This window comes from Schistocerca piceifrons, chromosome 6 (assembly GCF_021461385.2).
Source record: "Schistocerca piceifrons isolate TAMUIC-IGC-003096 chromosome 6, iqSchPice1.1, whole genome shotgun sequence".
Lineage (NCBI taxonomy): Eukaryota > Metazoa > Arthropoda > Insecta > Orthoptera > Acrididae > Schistocerca > Schistocerca piceifrons.
In genome coordinates, this window is record NC_060143.1 from 129295704 (window position 1) to 129318480 (window position 22777).

Here is a 22777-nt window from a genome sequence, read left to right on the forward strand (position 1 = left end):
ATTAATAACAAATGTTATTCAAATGCATTTCAGTTGTGGGTATTTTCCCTGCACACCTCATCATACTCGAATCTTGAATTTTCCTTATTGTATTTGTGACAAATTCTCCTATAATGATCTGAATCTTATTTTCTCAGCTTATTTTGACACAGTGTTCAATAACAGGTTTTTATTGAAGATTTGAGAAAAGCCTGTGTATTTCTCCCACCAAATACCAAATTGAGAAACAAAATGATAATGCACCGGCTCACATGTAATTTCTCGTTCTTGTTTTTTTTTTTTTTTTTTTTTGCTAAAAAATAATACTGTACTGATGCCCTAGCCTCCATATTCATCAAATCTGGCCCCACAATAATAAATGTAACCTACTTTTGACAATATAAAGTAACTGGATAGATAAAATATCTACTCACAAGTGGCGGTAGGAGCGAGCGAGCGCGCGCGCGCACACACACACACACACACACACACACACACACACACACACACACACACACAAAAAAATAAGGTTATAGTTATGCAAACTTTCAGGGCCAATGGCTCCTTCTTCTGGTGAAAGGGTTGTAGGGGAAGGAAGAAGGGCGAAGGAAAAGGACTGGATAGGTTTAGGAAAAGGGGTACATTTTGAAAATGTCACCCAGAACTGCAGGACAGGGGTGACTTACCGGATGGGATGAAAGGAATATCTGGTAAGTCTCCCGACCCGCAGTTCTGGGTGACTATTACAAAATCTACCCCTTTTACTACACCTCTAGTACTTTTCCTTCACCCCTCTTCTTTCCCCTTCAACTCTTCTGCCCAGGAACAGCCCCTGGCTCTGAATTATTTTGTGTGTTTGTTCTCCTGTTGCCGATTGGTGAGTAGATGCTTTTATCTGTCCTATTACACTAAACTAGATCCTAAGCAATGTCATTGTTCCCATTAATAAAGAAACTTTACAGGTCACCATTTTATAAATGTGGATGAGATTAACAACACTCGAAACAAGGACCCAGGAGTAGACAACATTCCATTAGAACTACTGACGGCCTTGGGAGAGCCAGTCCTGACAAAACTCTACCATCTGGTGAGCTAGATGTATGAGACAGGTGAAATACCCTCAGACTTCAAGAAGAATATAATAATTCCAATCCCAAAGAAAGCAAGTGTTGACAGATATGAAAATTACCGAACTATCAGATTAATAAGTCACGGCTGCAAAATACTAATGTGAATTCTTTACAGACGAATGGAAAAACTAGTAGAAGCCGACCTTGGGGAAGATCAGTTTGGATTCTGTAGAAATATTGGAACACGTGAGGCAATACTGACCTTACGGCTTATCTTAGAAGCTAGATTAAGGAAAGGCAAACCTACGTTTCTAGCATTTGTAGACTTAGAGAAAGCTTTTGACAATGTTGACTGGAATACTCTCTTCCAAATTCTGAAGGTGGCAGGGGTAAAATACAGGGAGCGAAAAGTTATTTACAATTTGTACAGAAACCAAATGGCAGTTATAAGAGTTGAGGGGCATGAAAGGGAAGCAGTGGTTGGGAAGGGAGTGAGCCAGGGTTGTAGCCTCTCCCCGATGTTATTCAATCTATATATTGAGCATGCAGTGAAGGAAACAAAAGAAAAATTTGGAGTAGGTATTAAAATATATGGAAAAGAATTAAAACTTTGAGGTTCGCAGATGACATTGTAATTCTGTCAGAGACAGAAAAGGACTTGGAAGAGCAGTTGAACGGAATGGATAGTGTCTTGAAGGGAGGATATAAGATGAAAATAAACAAAAGCAAAACAAGGATAATGGAATGTAGTCGAATTAAGTCGGGTAATGCTGAGGGAATTAGATTAGGAAATGAGACACTTAAAGTAGTAAAGGAGTTTTGCTATCTGGGGAGCAAAATAACTGATGATGATCGAAGTAGAGAGGATATAAAATGTAGATTGGCAATATCAAGGAAAGCATTTCTGAAGAAGAGAAATTTGTTAACATCGAGTATAGATTTAAATGTCAGGAAGTTGTTTCTGAAAGTATTTGTATGGAGTGTAGCCATGTATGGAAGTGAACATGGACGATAAATAGTTTAGACAAGAAGAGAATAGAAGCTTTCGAAATGTTGTGCTACAGAAGAATGCTGAAGATTAGATGGGTAGATCACATAACTAATGAGGAGGTGTTGAATAGGACTGGGGAGAAGAGAAGTTTGTGGCCCAACTTGACTAGAAGAAGGGATCGGTTGGTAGGACATGTTCTGAGGCATCAAGGGATCACCAATTTAGTATTGGAGGGCAGCGTGGAGAGTAAAAATCGTAGAGGGAGACCAAGAGATGAATACACCAAGCAGATTCAGAAGGATGTAGGTTGCAGTAGATACTGGGAGATGATGAAGCTTGCACAGGATAGAGTAGCATGGAGAGCTGCATCAAACCAGTCTCAGGACTGAAGACAACGACAATAACAGCAACAACAGCTGAAAGAGATAAAAGCTATCCCAAAGATTGACTTACAGAAATGCTTTTGGGGTGGGAAAAAGCTCTTGTGTATGTCAATGGGGATTAGTTTGATGTGACTAATGACACAAATTCCTGTTATTTTTTAACACACTCCTTAGAAATGAAAATGAAATGATCGTATGGTATTAATTGGCTTGGATATCCCCTTCGGGGTTTGGCCACCGTATTGCAAGTCCTTTTAGTTGACGCCACTTCGGCGACTTGCGTGTCTATGATGATGAAAGGCACAAAACAGCCAGTCCCCTGTCAGGAATCGAACCTGATTCCCCTTGCATGGTACGTGGTGACGCTACCACTGCACTACAGAGTGCACATATCACAATTTCAGACACACAACACAAGGAGGGCAGTACAATATACAACAGATACAGTGAAACTGCATAAAAATTCTGACATTTTCAGTCCAATTTTAATAGAAGTTACCATAAAGTTTAACACGAATAATCTGGCATATCACACTTACCTCTTTGAGTCTGTCCTGCACAGACATATCACCTTGCTCCTGACGAGCTTCAAGGTCTTTGCATTCAGCTAGCAACTCTGTGCGTTTTACATCTGCCTTTAATACTGTCTCTACTGCACTTGTGTCATCTGCCACTACTTCTTGCTCACAACATAATATGTCAATGCCTGGTGGAATTGCAAAGGCCCGTGATGCTATATGCCTCAACAAAGTCGTTTTACCATGCCTATGAGAGATAAAGACAAAACTACAAATCAGAATGTATAACATTGCAGGATTCATACCCCTGTTTGAGTAAGGAACTTCACACAAGTAACCAAAATATTGGTTAAAACAAAGTTCAATAAATTCAAAGTGATGCTACTGTAAACACATACATTTCAGGGAGCAACCAGTCCATATTTTAAAGACTAGATTTTAAGGTTTTTATAAGAAAACCTGTCATTATAAACACTGTGATGTATATTTGCAAGAAAATTTGGATAATTTCTAAAAATTACATCTGTAAGTACTATCTTATTAGAAGAACTTGTCAGCAGTCAATATCTTATACTGCAAAATTCTGATCTCTGATCTATCAATATTCAATGTGGAGCAAGACAAACAATAACAGTGCACACAACTGTCAAAAGTTTAACACTTTGGAGATAAGAAATGTAGAGCTCCTATGTCACAGATTACACTCCAAGAAGAGGAGTTATGTAGGACTACGTCCACCATATCTAAGCTCTGTAAATGTGATACATTTATCTGTCATATGTATAAAGATGCTCTATGATGCTTGTTTTACCATGAAAAAGACCAAGATGGCAGCAACTGTCACTCATATTGCTGAGAAAGAAATACAGACAACAGTATATGTTACTTGCTTTGTGGTGTTCACTTTCCCTTTGTACAAAGCACCACATCTCACAAGGTCACACACAGTGCAGAGAACATTGATTGTTGTCTGCTACACACACTGATTTATTTTCAAGATGGCCTTACAGTAGAGTACTGAAAAACAGAAAAGCACTAACTGCCCAAAAGCTGTAGAAAAAAAGCACTTTCATATGGCAGAGAAGACCATTTTTTGTTCGTGAAATGGAGAGCTGCTAGGAATGTACTACTTTTGCAAAAGGACAAAATGACTAAATCCAACGTTAATTTCAGAACCACATTAGAAATAAGAGAGATGACAAAACCATATTGTGTTTTGAATTATAATAAAAACAAGGCTGGTGTGAACCACAGTGACCAGCTAACGGCAACCCTTTTGAAAGCTCGTAATGTTGTAGAAGAGGCCTCACACCCACCTCCCCCTCTTTCATTCTAATGACCAGACAACTTCCTTGTGACACTATTCACATTTCCACAGTTTACAGGACAGCTAAACATGCAGTAATGCTGTGGTTGGGTAGTACACATTAAAAAATTGGCTAGAACTCGAGATTCCACAATTTGACGTGTCATGAAGAGCTAGCGGTATCTTTAACAGCAGCAATAGAGGAAGCATTGCCATTACAAAACACACACACACACACACACACACACACACACACACACACACACACACACACGCAGGCAGGCAGGCAGGCAGGCAGGCATACTCTACATTACTGAAAATGTGATACTTTTAGTGATCATTTGAATAATGAAACTGTTACTTGATGTTGCACCTTCACACTCACAGCCACAAAAGGACAAATGGGGAAACTTCGCTAAGGAACAGATAGCGGCAGGATGCATGAGGACATGCTATAATGATCCCCATCCGGTAGTCACCTTGAGCACAAACTCATCTCTTTAACTGTGGCTTTGCTACTCCTCTCACCTCCATAATATTAGAACAATTATTGTCTGAAAATATGTATTCAGCTCATTTACCTTGTGCACCTATGTAAATGAAGAAAAATCACTTGACTAAGATTGATAACTGATTATGAGCACAGGGCAATGAAAGTTGAGAAATTATCATGGTCTACTAAGCAGCACCAAATATAATGCCCAGGGAGGGGAAACGATTGTGAAGCAAGAATTACCATTTTTATTAGCATTTTGTACGACAAAGCCAGTAGTTTTGTTACTCTCACTTCAGTGCTATTGTTAATTAACATGGGCCTCTACAGTTCTATACCATTTTAATTTATAGTTATATCGTTCAGTGATTTAACTGAGGACTCTGGTTCAATACTTTAGCTCTCAAGAAGAAATACAGAGTGTGGGTTCAATCAATTCAAAATCTGTCACAAAGTAATGTGGTTCACTGGGCACAACTTCTCCTGATAGAAAGGAAGGAAGGAAAACTGGAACAAAGTTTTTAGTAAATGATTCATTTTAGTTTTGTACTCAAAATTCTAAAACTAAATGAATTTTATGCGCAAGTTAATGTAGTTTCCCATGAGTGCATTGCAAAAATATGACAACTGAAAATATGCATTGTTGATGTAAGAAACATGATCTACACTGCCAATACAAGAATTTTATTTTCAGTCTGCTATCAAATGAGATTAGATCTACATTTCCTCCAGTTCTGGGTCTTTGGAAGATACATACTTTTCTATTGCTTTTTAGGACCAGCTGAGATGTTTGATAGTGCTTGATGAACTTGCAATCAAATTGTTACTTTTTAACTAAGCTAGACTATGGATACACTCCAGATCAGTATATCACCACATGTAAGGTTTTGTGTTAACATTCATTAGCTTTTGGCAATTTGTAGCCTGAAAACGAACTTTAGTGAATGGAATCATGTCATCAAAGCAAACTAAGGTGCAATTACCTGCTTGGGAACTTTCGACATACAATTGTAAATGTTTCTGTGTGGAACTAAGTGCACTTTTGTTTTCCATATATCTCTGCAATACAGTAAATGTCTGGCAATAAATTAAGTAAATATACGATAATGGAGAGTCCAGTAGAGATGCAGTGCCAGAACAATGCAGCCATGTCCTCATGTGAATACTTTTTTCAATGTTATTTATTTGCCTATCACCCACTCAACTATGTTGTTAATAGTTACACTTAACTTGTCCACTAAAATTATGTTATGAATGGCAATGATGCTAAATTCTGAGAAACAACTACATTTATAACTGTGGAAACTTTTGACACATTCCTGTGCACTAAGTTTTAATGTCAGAAGCATAACTTAACAGATTGAAACTATTATTATTATTATTATTATTATTACTGAAAAAACTGTCTCAATCACACAGTCATTTATTAAAAGTATCACTAGTTTTGGCCTCTAGTAGTAGGCCATCTTCAGATAATGCACCATTCGGCTGACGATAACACTTGGAACAACTATGCTGACACTAGTCAGGAAAATGCTTTGTGACTGGGGTCAGCACACCTGTTCTAAGTGTCGTCGTCGTTGGCGTCATCGTCGTTGTCATCCAGATGATGCATGATCTGAAGATAGCATACTACTGGAGGCCAAAACCAGTCATATATTTGATAAATGACTGTGACTGAGTATGTTTTTTTACTAATTTTACTTTACTGAGAGAAAAATTGTTAAGTTCCAATAATGTTATCTAAACTTTTTATTGTTATATCTCAAATTATGAATAAGATTCACTGCATTCCTTTGTAAGTAATGTCATTTCCTGTTTTTTCCCCTTGTAATGTGAAAACGAATTCCTTTGTTATTGTAGTCTTCAGCCCAATGACTGGTTTGACATAGCTCTGCACACTAGTGTATACTGTGGCAGCCTTTTTGTCTCTGCATAACTACTGGAACCCTCATCCACTTTAATCTGTTATCTGTTTACTGTAGTCAAGTCTTAGAGTTACTTCAAAATCCTGTATCCCCCCCCCCCCCCCCCCCACACGCACACACCCATACATAATTCCCTCCATTACCAAACTGAACATTCCTTGATGCCTCTTAGAATATCCTATCAAACTGTGCCATAAATTTCTTTTCTCCCCAACTACATTCAGTACCTTTTCACTAGTTATTTGATCTACCCATCTGATCTGCATTCTTCTGTAACACTAAATTTACATAGCTTGCATTCACTGCTTGGCTTAACTGTTTATTACCCACTTTTCAATTCCGTAGAACACTACACCTTTTGTAAGGAATTCCTAACAGTTAAATTTTCATCTGAAGTTATAAAATTTTTCTTTTTCAGAAACACACATTGCCAGACTGTATTTGGTATCCTCTCTACCTCAGTCAATGTCAGTTATTTTGCTGCCCAAACAGCGAAACTCTTCTACTACTGTTAGTATCTTATTTCTTAATCTGCTTCCATCAGCATCAAAGGATTTAATTCAACTACGTTCCATTAACCTTGTTTTACTTTAGTTGGCGTTTGTCTTATAACACCTTTTTAAAATATTATACCTTAAATGCGACTATTTTTGGTTAGGCTCTACTGCGACTTATCAATTGACACAACAAGTTTACTTTTAAGAGTCATTGTCATCAATTTCCACAAGGAATTAAGAGGAATAGTACTGCATGTATGTGTTGTGCTCCAACTTCAGAGTGAGCTACGGCATTGTATAGTAGACAGTAATCCTCATAAAGCCACCTGATGGATTAAACCTTCAAAACATGTCGTCGAAGTAAACAGTGACTGGTAACAGTGAACTTATCATTCCGTTCAACTGATCTTCCGAGTCCTTTGCTGTCTCTGACAGAATTACTGTGTTGCTGGAAAACCTAGACTTTTTCCTTCTGCTCCCTGAACTTTAATTCCCTTTCCAATTTCCTCTGGTTTATTTTGGTGCTTACTCAATGAACAACAATAGTGGTGGACTACAATCCTGTCAACTGCCTCAGTCACACATCCTTCAGATAATAATAATAATAATAATAATAATAATAATAATAATAATAATAATAATCATCATCATCATCATCATCATCATCCCCGTGAAGGCTCGGGAAAAGAATAGGCCTTTGGTATGTTCTGCCAGTCGTAAAAGGCGACGAAAAGAACAAACCACTAATAGGGCTAACCCCCCTTTTAGTGTGATTACTTGGTTCAGGACAGAACTAAAGAAGCCTCGGACAAGCGCCGTCATGGTCGGGGACGACGCTTGAACCCTATGCCCGCCAACAATGGTAACGACACTGCTAGCCAACTGGAAAATGATTTAAATCCAAATAGAGGTGTTTTGCAGGATATGCTTCCTGCAACCACTCTAGAAGGAAAACAAAGACAGAGGATGAGATGGTCAGATGAAGTTAACCAACACCTCATGTTCTGTTATTACCAAGCAACAAACTTAGGAACCAACACAACTGGATACAGATCACAAGTATACACAACATTTATTACCAGACACCCAGAATTAAAATTTTTAACAGAACAACGACTAGCTGATCAGATCCGTGTAATAATCAAAAATAACAGGATACCCCAGTCAGAATTAGAAAACATCAAACAACAAGTACAACAAATACTGGAACAAAATAATGTGCAATCAGAAGAAGAAGAAAATACAGTAATGGACTCAAACATCCCAGAGCAAACAAACAAAGAACACCACGCATCAATTAAACAATCAGAGGAAAACGACATCTTAAGACGGCCACCAGAACAAGCACAAATAGAACATGATGTGACACACATGTTAGATATAGAAGAAAAATTTCAGCTGACATATATAGAGTACAAAGACACAAATACAGACATTGGACCATTCTTGCATAGACCGCCAAATAAGCCACAAGTCGAAATAACAATAACAACTATCAACACAATCATACACAACAAAATAAATGAAAACACAACTATGGAAGAGTTACAACTACTGGTTTATATAGGAGCACTCACTACACTAAATATACACACTAGGCAGAAATCAGAACCAACCAACACATGGAAGAAACCCACAAAACCAGCATGGCAACACAGGCTACAGATCAGAATAGAAAAACCGAGAAAAGACATCGGACAGCTAACACAATTTATAAGAAATGAAATATCAGACAAAAAACGAAAAAGGTTAGGTAGAATCTCACAACAAGAAGTGATAAAGCAATTAGATGAAAAGAAGCAGAAATATACAGGCATTGGCCAAACGACTTAGAAGGAAACAAAACCAAACATTCAACACAAACCAAAAGAAATTTTACCAGATAATAGATAGCACACAGATTAAAATAGACAATCCACCAAACATAACAGACATGGAACACTTCTGGAGCAACATATGGTCATACCCAGCACAACATAACAGGCATGCACGGTGGATACAAGCAGAAACAGACACATACAAGATGATACCACAAATGCCCGAAGTAATAATATTGCAACATGAAGTCACCCGAGCAATTAATTCTACTCACAATTGGAAAGCCCCTGGAAAAGATAAAATAGCAAATTTCTGGCTAAAGAAGTTCACCCAACACATTCACATCTAACTAAATTATTTAACAGTTACATTGCAGACCCATAAACATTCCCTGATACACTTGCACATGGAATAACTTATCTGAAACTTAAAGATCAAGCAGACACAGCAAACCCAGCTAAGTATCACCCCATAACATGCCTACCAACAATATACAAAATATTAACTTCAGTAATTACACAGAAATGAATGAGACACACAACACAGAACAAAATTATAAATGAAGAACAAAAAGGCTGTTGCAAAGGAGCACGAGGACGTAAAGAGCAACTGATAATAGATGCAGAGGTGGCATATCAAGCTAAAACTAAACAAAGGTCGCTACACTACGCATACATTGATTACCAAAAAGCTTTTGATAGTGTACCCCACTCATGGTTACTACAAATATTGGAAATATACAAAGTAGATCCTAAACTGATACAGTTCCTAAACACAGTAATGAAAAATTGGAAAACCACACTTAATATCCAAACAAATTCAAATAATATCACATCACAGCCAATACAGATTAAGCGTGGAATATACCAAGGAGACTCATTAAGCCCTTTCTGGTTCTACCTTGCTCTGACCCCACTATCCAACATCCTAAATAATACAAATTATGGATACAATATTACTGGAACATACCAACACAAAATCACACATTTGCTATACGTGGATGATCTAAAACTACTGGCAGCAACAAATCAACAACTCAACCAGTTACTAAAGATAACAGAAGTATTGAGCAATGATGTAAATATGGCTTTTGGAACAGACAAATGTAAGAAAAATAGCATAGTCAAGGGAAAACACACTAAATAAGAAGATTACATATTGGATAACCACAGCGACTGCATAGAAGCGATGGAAGAAACAGATGCCTATAAATATCTAGGATACAGACAAAAAATAGGAATAGATAATACAAACATTAAAGAAGAACTAAAAAAAATATAGACAAAGACTAACAAAAATACTGAAAACAGAATTGACAGCAAGAAACAAGACAAAAGCTATAAATACCTATGGTATACCAATATTGACCTACTCATTTGGAGTAGTGAAATGGAGTAACACACACCTAGAAGCACTCAATACACTTACGCGATCACAATGTCACAAACACAGAATACATCACATACATTCAGCAACAGAAAGATTCACATTAAGCAGAAAGGAAGGAGGAAGAGGATTTATCAACATAAAAAACCTACATTATGAACCGGTAGACAATTTAAGAAAATTCTTTATGGAACGAGCAGAAACTAGCAAAATACACAAAACAATCACTCATATGAATACATCGGCTACACCACTGCAATTTCATAACCACTTCTACAACCCTTTAGATCACATAACATCAACAGATATGAAGATAGTAAATTGGAAAAAGAAAACACTACATGGCAAGCACCCGTATCATCTAACACAGCCACACATCGATCAAGACGCATCCAACACATGGCTAAGAAAAGGCAATATATACAGTGAGACAGAAGGATTCATGATTCCAATACAGGATCTACATCTACGTCCATACTCCGCAAGCCACCTGACGGTGTGTGGCGGAGGGTACCTTCAGTACCTCTATCGGTTCTCCCTTCTATTCCAGTCTCGTATTGTTCATGGAAAGAAGGACTGTCGGTATGCCTCTGTGTGGGCTCTAATCTCTCTGGTTTTATCCTCATGGTCTCTTCGCGAGATATACGTAGGAGGGAGCAATATACTGCTTGACTCTTCGGTGAAGGTATGTTCTCGAAACTTCAATAAAAGCCCGTACCGAGCTACTGAGCGTCTCTCCTGCAGAGTCTTCCACTGGAGTTTATCTATCATCTCCGTAACGCTTTCGCGATTACTAAATGATCCTGTAACGAAGCGCGCTGCTCTCCGTTGGATCTTCTCTATCTCTTCTACCAACCCTATCTGGTACGGATCCCACACCAGATATTACAGCAAGCATATAATTAAAGATCCCAATACCACAACAGATAAAGCAGACTTTGCAAACAACAAACAGAAACAGTAGATCACATCACAAGCGGATGTACAATACTAGCAAATACAGAATACCCCAGAAGACATGACAATGTAGCAAAAATAATACATCAACAACTTGCCATACAACATAAACTAATAAAACAACACGTTCCCACATACAAGTATGCACCACAAACTGTACTGGAGAATGATGAATACAAATTATACTGGAACATAACCATTATAACAGATAAAACAACACCACATAACAAACCTGACATCATACTCAACAATAAAAAGAAGAAATTAACACAACTAATCGAAATATCCATACCCAATACGACAAATATACTGAAGAAAACAGGAGAAAAAATTGAAAAATACATCCAACTGGCTGAGGAAGTCAAGGACATGTGGCATCAGGATAAAGTTGACATCATACCAATTATACTATCAACTACAGGAGTCATACCACACAATATCCACCAGTACATCAACGCAATACAGCTACAGCCAAACGTATATATACAACTACAGAAATCTGTAATTATTTATATATGTTCAATTACTCAAAAGTTCCTAAATGCAATGCAACATATACCGAACAGTTAAAAGGAAGTCACGCTTGATCAAGGTCCACGTCACTTTCCATTTTTGACCAGACATAACGTCTGAGAAGAGAAAGAAGAAATAAGAAGAAATAATAATAATAATAATAATAATAATAATAATAATGTGGTTTCTGTAGAAGATGCCCTATGTTCGGCTCCAAAATGAAGCAGGTCCATCTTAGCTGTGGAGAAGCCACATCCAACATAAACAATTCTTGCTTGTCATTATGTTCTCTATAGTCTCCCTGGGGCACTGTGGGGTTAGCAAATGGTTTGTATGACAGATGTGACTTGTGGGGAAGTTGCAGACAAAATAGCAGTGAACGTAAAACAGTTCTTTATTAATTTATTCAGCTTAGGCAGTCTTCTGCATGTGCCCTCCTCTTTGATAAGGACTATTGTGCTTTCATAATATTCTGACATTGTAGTGGCAGACAAGGAATACAGGACGCACTCATAATATGTGCTGCTTGGGCAGTTGCATAGTGTCCTGACATCACAGTTACACTGGGGCTCAATTGCCAACTGCATCTGTAGCACAGGGTAGTCATTAGCTCCTTCTCCATTGTGGTACGTCATGGCACTGGCCAGAGCCTAATTCTGAACCAAGGTTGGTGGGTGGCAGCAGGAGACAGACTGACTCTGTTGAGGGCAAGTGGTACAGTAGAGGCAGCAGTAGTGTGCTGGCTCCAAGCTATGAGCAGTTGGGCAGAGGGTTTTCCTACTAATTTTATTTTCCTGAGAGGTCACTGTTAAATCCCAGTAATGCTATCTAAACTTATTATTATTATTAATTATTATTATTATCATCTCAATTGTGAATGAAATTCACTGCATTCCTTAGTAAGTAATGCCATTTCCTGCTTTTCCCTTGTAATGTGAAAACAACTTTATGTGTTATTGTGGTCTTCAGTACAATAACTGGTATGACATAGCTCTGCACACTAGTGTATACTGTGGAAGTCCTTTCTACTCTGCGTAACTACTGGAACCCTCATCCACTTTAATTGTAGTGAAGCCTTATTGTTACTCTAAAATTCTGTCCAACCCCCCGCCCCTCCTACACACACACACACACACACACACACACACACACACACACACAAAAAATCCCTCCATCACCAAACTGACCATTCCTTGATGCCTCACACTATGTCCTATCAAATTGTGCTGTAACTTTTTTTTCTTCCCAGTTAAATTCAGTACCTTTTCATTAGTTATTTGTTCTACTCATCTGACCTGGTGGTGCAGTTATGGTAAAGATGCCGAGGCTGCAGCTGACTGTCTTGGTGCAGCTATGTTACAGGTGAGTTAAAATGCTGCCTCTCGATGCTGACTTTGCAGAAGTGCAGCATTTCTGTGCCACTGCGAAAAGGTCTGGAACAGGGTTGGCAACCTGTGTCCATCTGTTGTCAGGCAGGAATGTGTCAAACCGCAGAAGCTTCCCGATGTCTCAAGTCATCGACATGGAAGCGGCGGGACAGAAGCAGACACATGGTGAGAGGTGCTTCTGCCAGTCAGACACTGATCGTGGCTGCTGGCTCTCCAGATACACCACTGGCTCTGGCTGTGGCTTATGCCATTACATGTGAGTCCATGTATTTTATCCCTATCTTCAGAATTTCAATCCTGTATTCCAGTCAATAATGTAGTAAGCTTTCTCCACATCTACAAACGTTATAAACATAATTTTCCCTTCCTTCAACCTCTCTTCTAAAATATTAATATGTTGTTTTGCCATATTTTTCTACATTTCTACATAACTCAAACTGATCTTTCCCGAGTTTGTCTTCTACAAGTCTCTCCAGGCTTCTAAACACAATTCATGTCAATAATTTTGCAACTGTGACTTATTAAAATGATGGTTCTGCAGTATTCACATTGGCCAGCACCTGTCTTCTTTGGTGTTGTTCTTTAAATCTGAAGGTATTTCAACTGCCTCATATCTTACATACCATGTGGAATAGTTCTATCATGGTTAATTATCCCCAAGACATTAATAATTATGAAGAAATCTTGACTACCCCAGGTGCCTTGCTTTACATTAGGTATTTCAATGCTCTCTCAGATACTCCTCAGGGCATCATACATTCACTCATTTTCATTTACTTCCTCCTCACATTCTATAATACTGTCTTCGAGTTTGTTTCCTCTCATATAATCCTTTCTCCGCTTACCACTGACTTCTCATTTAATTTCTTGGTTTTATGAAGCAACATCCTACACACAGCAACTATCTTGGCCTTAGTCACAAAAGCTTTTACAGCTTTGCATTTCTCTTCTAGTCATTCCTGCTCCTTCATTTGGCACTTCCAGTCAATTTTTTGTTAACAGTGCATAAATACACCCTCTGCTTTATTTAAACCCACTTGAAGTGCACAGGCATTGTAGTTTTTAACATTTCAAATCGCAGTCTCAAAAATATTGAGCAAGTTTTACATTTTAACTGGATACCAACAATATTCACAATAATGAGATTGCTCTCACAATGGAATTAAAATACAGATGTAAAATTCTTAATTTCATTACTATTTGTCAAATTACTAAAATTTCAGTTACCATCTCCATTATTGTTAAAATTTTTGTGAAAGGACTTAATTATAAAATTATAAAATTATAAAATTATAAAATTATATTGATGAGCTGAAACATTATGACCCCCTGTTTAACATTATGTTAGTCCACCTTTGCAACATAATAGAACAGTCAGTCAGTCTGAATGGATTCAAGCAGTAGTTTTCTGAAGTACTGGCACAAGATGCCTATGTGCACATCACACTTTTTCCACAAATTCTGCTTGGTATACTGTTCTCATCTCTGTCCGATAAAACAACAAGTGGGATGGGATGCATGTGGTCTGCAACAATCTTCACGTAGTCCACAGCCAACATAGTCGCATTTATTACTACCATAGGTCCCATGAAAGCATAAGTGACTGTCTCCCACAGGATAATACAACTACATTTATACACATAAGCCACCATACAGTACGTGACAGAATGTACCTCAAACAACGCTTTCATCATTCCCTTTCCTGTTCCACTCTCATATGGAGTGAGGGAAACATAACTGTTGATACACTTCTGTGTGAGGCCTGGCTTCTCTTGTCTTGTTTTCATGGTCCTTACTCAATATACATACTGGCAGCAGTGGGATAGTTCTCCAGGCTGTTGCACATACTGGTTCTCCAAACATTCTCAATAGTGTTTTGGGACAAGATTATAATCTTCCCTCCAGGGATGGAGGGAAGATTCATGGAGCATTTATATAACACTCTTATGTTGATCAAAGCTACTGATAACAAGCCTAACAGCATGCCTCTGAACTGCTTTGATGTCTTCCTTTAGTCCGATCTGGTGGAGACTAAACGCCTGAGCAGTACTCGAGAACTAGGCACACAAATGGTCTGTATGCAATCTTCTTTACAGATATGCTACACTTTCCAACAATTCTCCTAATAAACCAAAGTTGACCGTTCACCTTCCTTTCAAATGAACTTGTGGACTCCTTCCATTTCATGCCACTTTGTAATTTTGCTCTTCGATACTTAATCAAACTGTGTCAAACAGCATACCACTAATACTGTACTTCAGCATCCCAGGATCATTTTTACTACTCATCTCAATTAACTTAGATTTATACCAATCTGCCATTCATCACACCGAATAATTCCTCTATTCCTATCATCCTAAGTCCTCTCGCAGTCATCCTAAGTCCTCTCACAGTCATCCTAAGTCCTCTAACAGTCACTCAATGATGACACTTTCCCATACACTATAACATTGTTAGCAAACAAAATTGTTGCTCAGCCTGTCTGTCACATTTATGAAGATAGAGAACAAAAGTGGTCCCATCACATTTCACTGAGGCACTCTTGATGATAACTTTGTCTTTGATGAACACTTGTCATACATGACAAGGTACTAGGTTCTATTATTAAAAAGTCTTCAAGCCACTCGCATGCCTGAGAAATGATTCCATATGCTTGGACCTTTGTTAACAGTCTGCTACTGTGTCGAACTCTTTCCAGAAATCTGGGAATACAGAATCTGACTGTTTTTGATCCTCAGTTCGTAAGAGTTTCACGAGGAAAGGGAAGCTGAGTTTCACATGAGTGATGCTTTCAAAGTCTATGTTGCTTTTTGCATAAAAGCTTCTCACTCTCATGGAAATTTATTATAATCATTCTTAGAATATGCTCAAGAATTCTACAGAAACCTGATGCAAACGATATTGGACCGAGTTTTGTGGGCATGTCTTTTTTTTCCTTTTTACATACAGGAGTCATCTGTACTTTTTTCCTGTCACTTGGGACTTTCTGCTGGCTGAGATATTCACGACAAATGCGAGCTCAGAATGGAACCAGTGCTGAATAGTTCTCTCTGTAAAATGAATAGGGATTCTATTTTGACTTGCCAACATCTGCTTTCAACACTTTCAGCTGCTTTTCAATGGTAGGGATGCCTATTTCTAAGTCTTCGATACGGCAGGCAGACAATGGTATTTCTGTATAATCCTCCTGCACGAAAAACTTTAGCTTTCCTTTTGTCGTCTTCTATCAGCACAACGCACTGGTCTACAAGTGACTGAACAGAAGCCTTTATTCCTCTTAAGTGATTTTATGTACAACCAGAATTTTCTACGATTTCAGCATGATCTTTTGCTACTGCATGATGGAGGATGATGATTGTTTTGTGTCTATTTTTTGCCTGTCAACATATCTGTGATCTTTTTGTACTAAGAGTGCAACAATCCCTGTCTTCTTAGCATTTTCCAAATTTTGTTATTAAATGACGTTGGAGCCTGCCCCTACTGCCTACGTCTATGGAATGGTGTATATTTCAAGTAGCCATTTGCCTGAATGATAGCGTATCTGAACGTAACTATCGAGCTAGTTTAATAAGAAATATGATTCACCTTGCCAGGCAACACGTTTCCACTGATCCACAGTCCAATCTCGATGATGATCGCTGCGGTCGTAACTGATGATGTCGTTGGGTCGACATGGGAATACACAGGGGTCATTTGCTGCAGTGCCCCTTGTTCAACAATGTGTGCTAAATGGCAAGTTCTGAAACACTATATCTGCAACAGCACTGTACTCTAGTCATCCAAGCTGCCACAGCCCCTCCACTTTACTGGGAAGCCAAGCCTCCAACCAAGTGGACATCCCCATTCAACACTATCTCTCCTACTTGTGTTTTCACCTTTCTTCACCACTTCCCATAAGAAGCTCAACACAGTAGCACATGAATAGCTGAACAGGTTCACTGCTTCCAAGATGCTTGTTCCCAGGTGTCAAGCCGTAACGATCTGCTCATTGTCAAAGTAGCTTATATCAGTAGTTTTCCCATTTTCAACATGTGTCGTCTCTAGAATAATTGCCCATTCATCTGTGCTCAGCTTACATACAATTTTTATGTCTTGCAACTACAATGCTCTCAGGCAGCATTCAGTCTTGTGGTGGATGGTGGTCATATTGTTCTGGCTCATCAGCATACCTCCCAACTTTTTATGAATTTGTTAAAGTATACAAAGGTGAGAGTATATGTCAGAAGAATACAAAAAATAGTGCAGCACCAGCAATACATTAAATGAACACTACAGCAATTAATACAGCCCCAATCAATAAAATTCATGCAATTTGCACACTCACCCATTAGGTCCTACAAGCCCGTATCTCCTCCCATTGGCTATCAACAGTGAGGCATTTACAAAGAGATCCTTTCCTTTGGCAGATATACTGAAGTTTTCAACCTTTATGTCAACTGCGTTTTCCAGTGCCTGCAGCTGACCAGCTGACTTTTGAACTTGTGACATTGTGAAGTTTTCACCAAGTTCACTGTGACCTTGCCCACCTTTCTTTGTTAAGGTTTCCATTTGTTGTTCATACTCCATCTGAAAAATAAAACTCCCTCTATCATACTCAAGATCCATTTTAATATTTAACACATAAGGAATAAAGGAAATGATTCAGCCAAGGCAGAAGCACTGCGTCATCGATAGGTACACAAACACAAGGTATAGAGCTTGGCTAGCTTTCGAACTTGCATCCTCTTTCAAGTTTGTAGGAACAACACACACACACACACACACACACACACACACACACACACACACACACACACACACACACACAGCCTATCTCATCTGTCAGCTCTTTCCTGGCCCTCGTTGAGCGAACTGGGGTGAGGTTGGGGAGTGCGATGTGGTGGCAGGAGGCGGTGGGGGGGATGGCCTAGCTAGCCCACGGACGTCTCTCCACTCTTCCACAAACCGCTCACGACTTCTTCACAACATCCTCAGTGCTTCCTGCCTCTCTCCATCCCTCATCCCAACCCCCCAGCACACTCATTGTGGGCCAGGAAAGATTTCACAGTTGATTCAGCACAATGTAGGGAGGTGTGTGTGTGTGTGTGTGTGTGTGTGTGTGTGTGTGTGTGTGTGTGTGAAAGCGCGCACGCACCTGCTTTTCCTGCAAGCTTGAAAAAGGAAATGCATTCCAAAAGCTAGCCAAGTGCTGTACTTTTAGTTTGTGTAGTTATCGGTGCAGCTCTTCTGTCTTTTGGTGAGTCATCTCCTTGATTCCTAAATAATTCTTAATTCTCAACCAGAACTTCCCATACACATAAGGTTTAATACATTTGTTTGAGATGGTTTCAAAGAATAAAGCATCTCCCCCCCTCCCCTCCTTTGGGCACACATAAAAAAAGGTTTAGACTACGATAAAAATGTTGCACCACTCACTACAACTGTTAAGGACAAATTTATTATGAAGATTTATTAATCAGTTTATGGTCTAAAACACTGTAATCACTGCTGGAACATTAATGTAGATTTAAAAAAACGGTTACGCATGCGCTCTGGAAGATACACTGTGAATCCTTGTGTTTATCAGACGTATATGGGGACATCTTTAATTGTAGCTGTTAATGTCTACAATATGTTAAGTTTTGGTAATAAAAAGCATCGAAGAGCAATTTAATCAAAATCACAAGAGATTCTGAAAGTGGTCTACTACAACTGCAACCAATCTCATAACATAAAACAAATCCAAAATAGATTCCACATATAGGAATGCAATCCAATAATGACAAATAGAGGTGAGGGTGGGGGGGGGGGGGAGGGGGGGGGGTAACCACGAGGAAAATTTCCTACAGGGAAGCTGCAAAAAGTCTGATGTATGTACAATTGGATACAATGCCTAACTTGACACATACGACCTCAAGCGTATGTTGCTTCTGCAATGATCCAGGCATACTTCGCTGGTAGACTAAAGAATCGTTATATCTTATAGGGACTTAAGACTTGAAACTGGAATTTTATAGGGAAGAGAATCCTAACAACACCACATACAGTGATAATGACTGGGTATGTTGTGAACAGCTTTCTCAACTACTGAAGCTGATCACATCACTTTGCTTTTGAGGGTTATAAAGACAAATTTCTCAGCTTGCTGAAAGTTGTTCAATTAAATTCTGCTATGATAAAGATGTGGTTGATTTATCCCAAACATGTGGTCACAATGGATAAACCAAATACATCAGTGTCAGTCACTTTACTTGTGAAAATTCTGAGTGAGCAGATACTTGCTGGTGTGGTTACCAAGTCACTGTTAAGCATATAACCTCATCAAATGATTCTGGAGTGTCGATTCTATTGCAGTTGTGAAAGAGAATCTATAGCAGTGCTAGTTTATGTAGGGTGAGAAAGCAAAGGCAAGCCACCCAAAATATACCCAAAATATACCCAAAATAAGTAAAAACATTGAGGCTCAGTTTTCACTATATTAGAACAGATAATGCGGCAAATTTTCTGGTGTATGCAACTCATTTTTAACATCTATACCCACCTAATTATGGCACCAACATTATTCTCTTAAATCAAACTACAGTAAAACTTTGTGAAATTGGCGCATGTATAATTCAGACATCTGCCCAAGCCATACAAGTATTTCAGTCCTGATGCATTCAGTGCACTTTTATATGCTGATTTTTTGTATAAATGCTGAACGCGTCTAATGCGGAAATGGAAAGCAAATCTCAGAACCTACTTAATACTGCACTGTATAATGCAGAAAAGAGCCAATGCAGTACTACTGTATTACAGTTCATTAGTTATTCACAACTCTACAAGGGCTTACTTTTAATACCTCTGTTACATGGCACAAAACCACGAAATGAGATCCAGTGCAGTGCTGCGCTGCTGGTGTGGACCCAAAACCACACCGTTCTGTGCAACAACGAATAAGTTACACTCAGTGTCAGTACAGTACATCAAAGGAAACAGTTCATTCATCAGTGCTTTGTTTGTCGACTTTCTCGTTTTCCTTATTACTGACACACGCCGGCGCATACAAGAACATTGTTGCCCATCTACCAACATACTGTTGCAATGTGCGCAGTAAAGAGGTGGGTATTGTTCCATTAAACAATGGTTTTACCCGGCAAGATCATTATTTTCTGCCAGCTTCAGTTGACTAGTAGCACTTTAAGAGATACAGTAACACAACGTTGAACGGACGGTACGTGTAGTCAACAGTTAGCGAGAAGATTAATGTAATCAAGGCGAGTGAGAAAGACAAACACTCCGTGTGTGAAATTATGTTGCATTTCAAATGCAGTAAAACAAAAACTTATGAGACTTTAAGAAACATGGTTGAAATTCAGGACGAATGGATGAAAGGAATGGGGCAGATGAAAAGAAAGGTGAAGAAGACCAGAAATGAAGAAATTAACGAAATAGTGTGGAAATGGTTCATAAGTGTGCGGGCGAAAAACTTACCTTTATCTGGACCCAATGTTGCAGAGTGAGGCTCTGAAAGTTGTTAAAGATCTTGGAATTACAGAGTTTAAGGCATCCACAGGATGGCTGGACAATTTCAAAGCTAGGCACAACATCGTGTGGAATGAAGTGTGTGGGAAAGGTAAGGATGTGCAGGAAAGTGTAGCAACAGAATGGAAGGCAATACAGTCCAACTTAATCATGAATTATGACCCGAAAGACGTGTTCAATGCAGATGAAACAGGACTCTTATTGCGCGCTGCCTTTAAAATTGCTAGAAATTCGAGGTGAAAAGTGCACTGGCGGAAAAATGTCCAAGGATTTTTGCTGGATCAAGAAAAGACGTCAGCTCAGTTGCTCAGCCTCTTTGCTGAAATAATTTGTAATGGAAGACCCACGAAGTTCTTTTAATTATCTTAAAATGTCACCAGAATGGTTAACATTTCTTCTAAATAGAGTTAATTATGCGATAAGGAATAAAGATACTGTAATGCATGAAGCACTGCCACCAGAACTGAAATTATGTATCACATTGCATGCATTACAATCGAGAACACTTGGCACGCTATAAGATGCGGTTTTAGTTACGCTTTTTCATGAACACCACTAATTATTAACAGTAATAATTATTAACATTAAAAGCAGTAATTATTCAAAGCAGGCTGCATTAAGAAGAGAATGAGTTGCAAACTGCTCTCTTGAAGATAGATCTGGACAGTGGCAGTATTTCAAAATAAAAATCTAACATATGTGAATAGGGAGCACTGCTGCAATATTTTAAATAGATGAATATTGAATAAAGAATGTAGCTTCTTGATTTGTGTAGCCTTCCCTCCTGTCAAAAAAAAGAAAAAACAGTCAGCCAACTCGAATAATGGGATTTTGGTCTTGTAGACAAGAGCATTTCCACAGCTAGAATTACATTTGCTTGTATTTTTCTTAATTCAGTTGTATATGTGCTCCTAATTCAATAAATTTTCCCTGCAGCTCGGATATTGTCAAACTATCTAAATTCTGATCGCAGCAATATGTTGCTTATTTTCGCAATCAGCATTACTGAAATCCCACAGACACCTATGCAAAGCATAGATATCCAAAAATCAAACATTATTCTTCATTCTCCACTTCATATTTCTGTTTGTCTACACTCTACGAATGCACACAACCAACTAGTCTCGCCAAAGTTGGAATACACCGAAAGTGTTTAGTTTCGCCGACTAGTTGCACAAACGTGTGGCATGAATGCGCAGTGGCTGGTAGCGCAGTTGCCTGCAACCTAGTGGCATCGTGTAAATGGAGAATCCACTGGTGATTGGAAAGATGCAAAACTGCGTTGTTTCAAAAACATTGAAGTCATTAAGTTTTCAGTCACATGGTGAAGCAATAAAAGGCATGGATGGCGAGTGGTCTTGTGAAAGAATAGCTGGGCTCTTTGAATGCCAAAATGAAAAAGGAAATCACCAAGTTCTCCTTTCCCTAGACAATGCAACTTGCCACCTGAAAGTAATGTTATCAAACGTGAAATTGGCTTGGTTCCCTCCAGGTTCAACCAGCCTCAAACAACACATGAACTGGGGTGTTATTTACACATTAAGTGTCATTATAGGCAATTACTGATGCAATCTCTTATTCTCAGTGTTGAACAAGCCGAAAGTGCGTTTGCTCTTGCACGGTCACTTTCTGTCCTGGATGCAGCAAATTGGATTGGCTTGGCAATAAAGGAAATAAAACCTGAAACTGTCACCAAGTGCTTCCACAAAGCAGGGTTAGAGGGTAAAGAACAAGATGCTTCTGTGGCCATCGAAGTTCAAGACAATGTGGCAGCAATTGCTGCACTAATGAAAATGCGAAACATTTCATGTAGTGCAGATGATTATATTCGAAGTGATGACTTTCTGTCAACTCACTCCACTTTCACTTCAACAACAGATTTAACAGCAATCCACAACACAGAGGATGGTGAAGAAGAAACAAAGGAAGAAGAGGAGTAAATGATGTCCCTAGAAAAATTAATACGCCTGAAGAAACCATTGCATGCATAAACAATGTTATGCAATTTGCAGCACACACAAATTCTCCCAATTTGTTGGAATTTTTG

At 38.7% G+C, this 22777-nt stretch overlaps 1 protein-coding gene across 1 annotated transcript in view; it reads right to left on the minus strand.

The window, feature by feature from the left end:
* LOC124802544 (ATP-binding cassette sub-family F member 1) overlaps window positions 1-22777 on the minus strand; it is an 86765-nt gene that overhangs the window by 34464 nt on the left and 29524 nt on the right. Inside the window, exons 3-4 of the mRNA XM_047263405.1 lie at window positions 17552-17793; window positions 2963-3188 (exon numbers count right to left, since the gene is read on the minus strand). Coding sequence (XP_047119361.1) covers window positions 2963-3188; window positions 17552-17793 — 468 coding nt within the window. The remainder of the gene's footprint in view (window positions 1-2962; window positions 3189-17551; window positions 17794-22777) is intronic.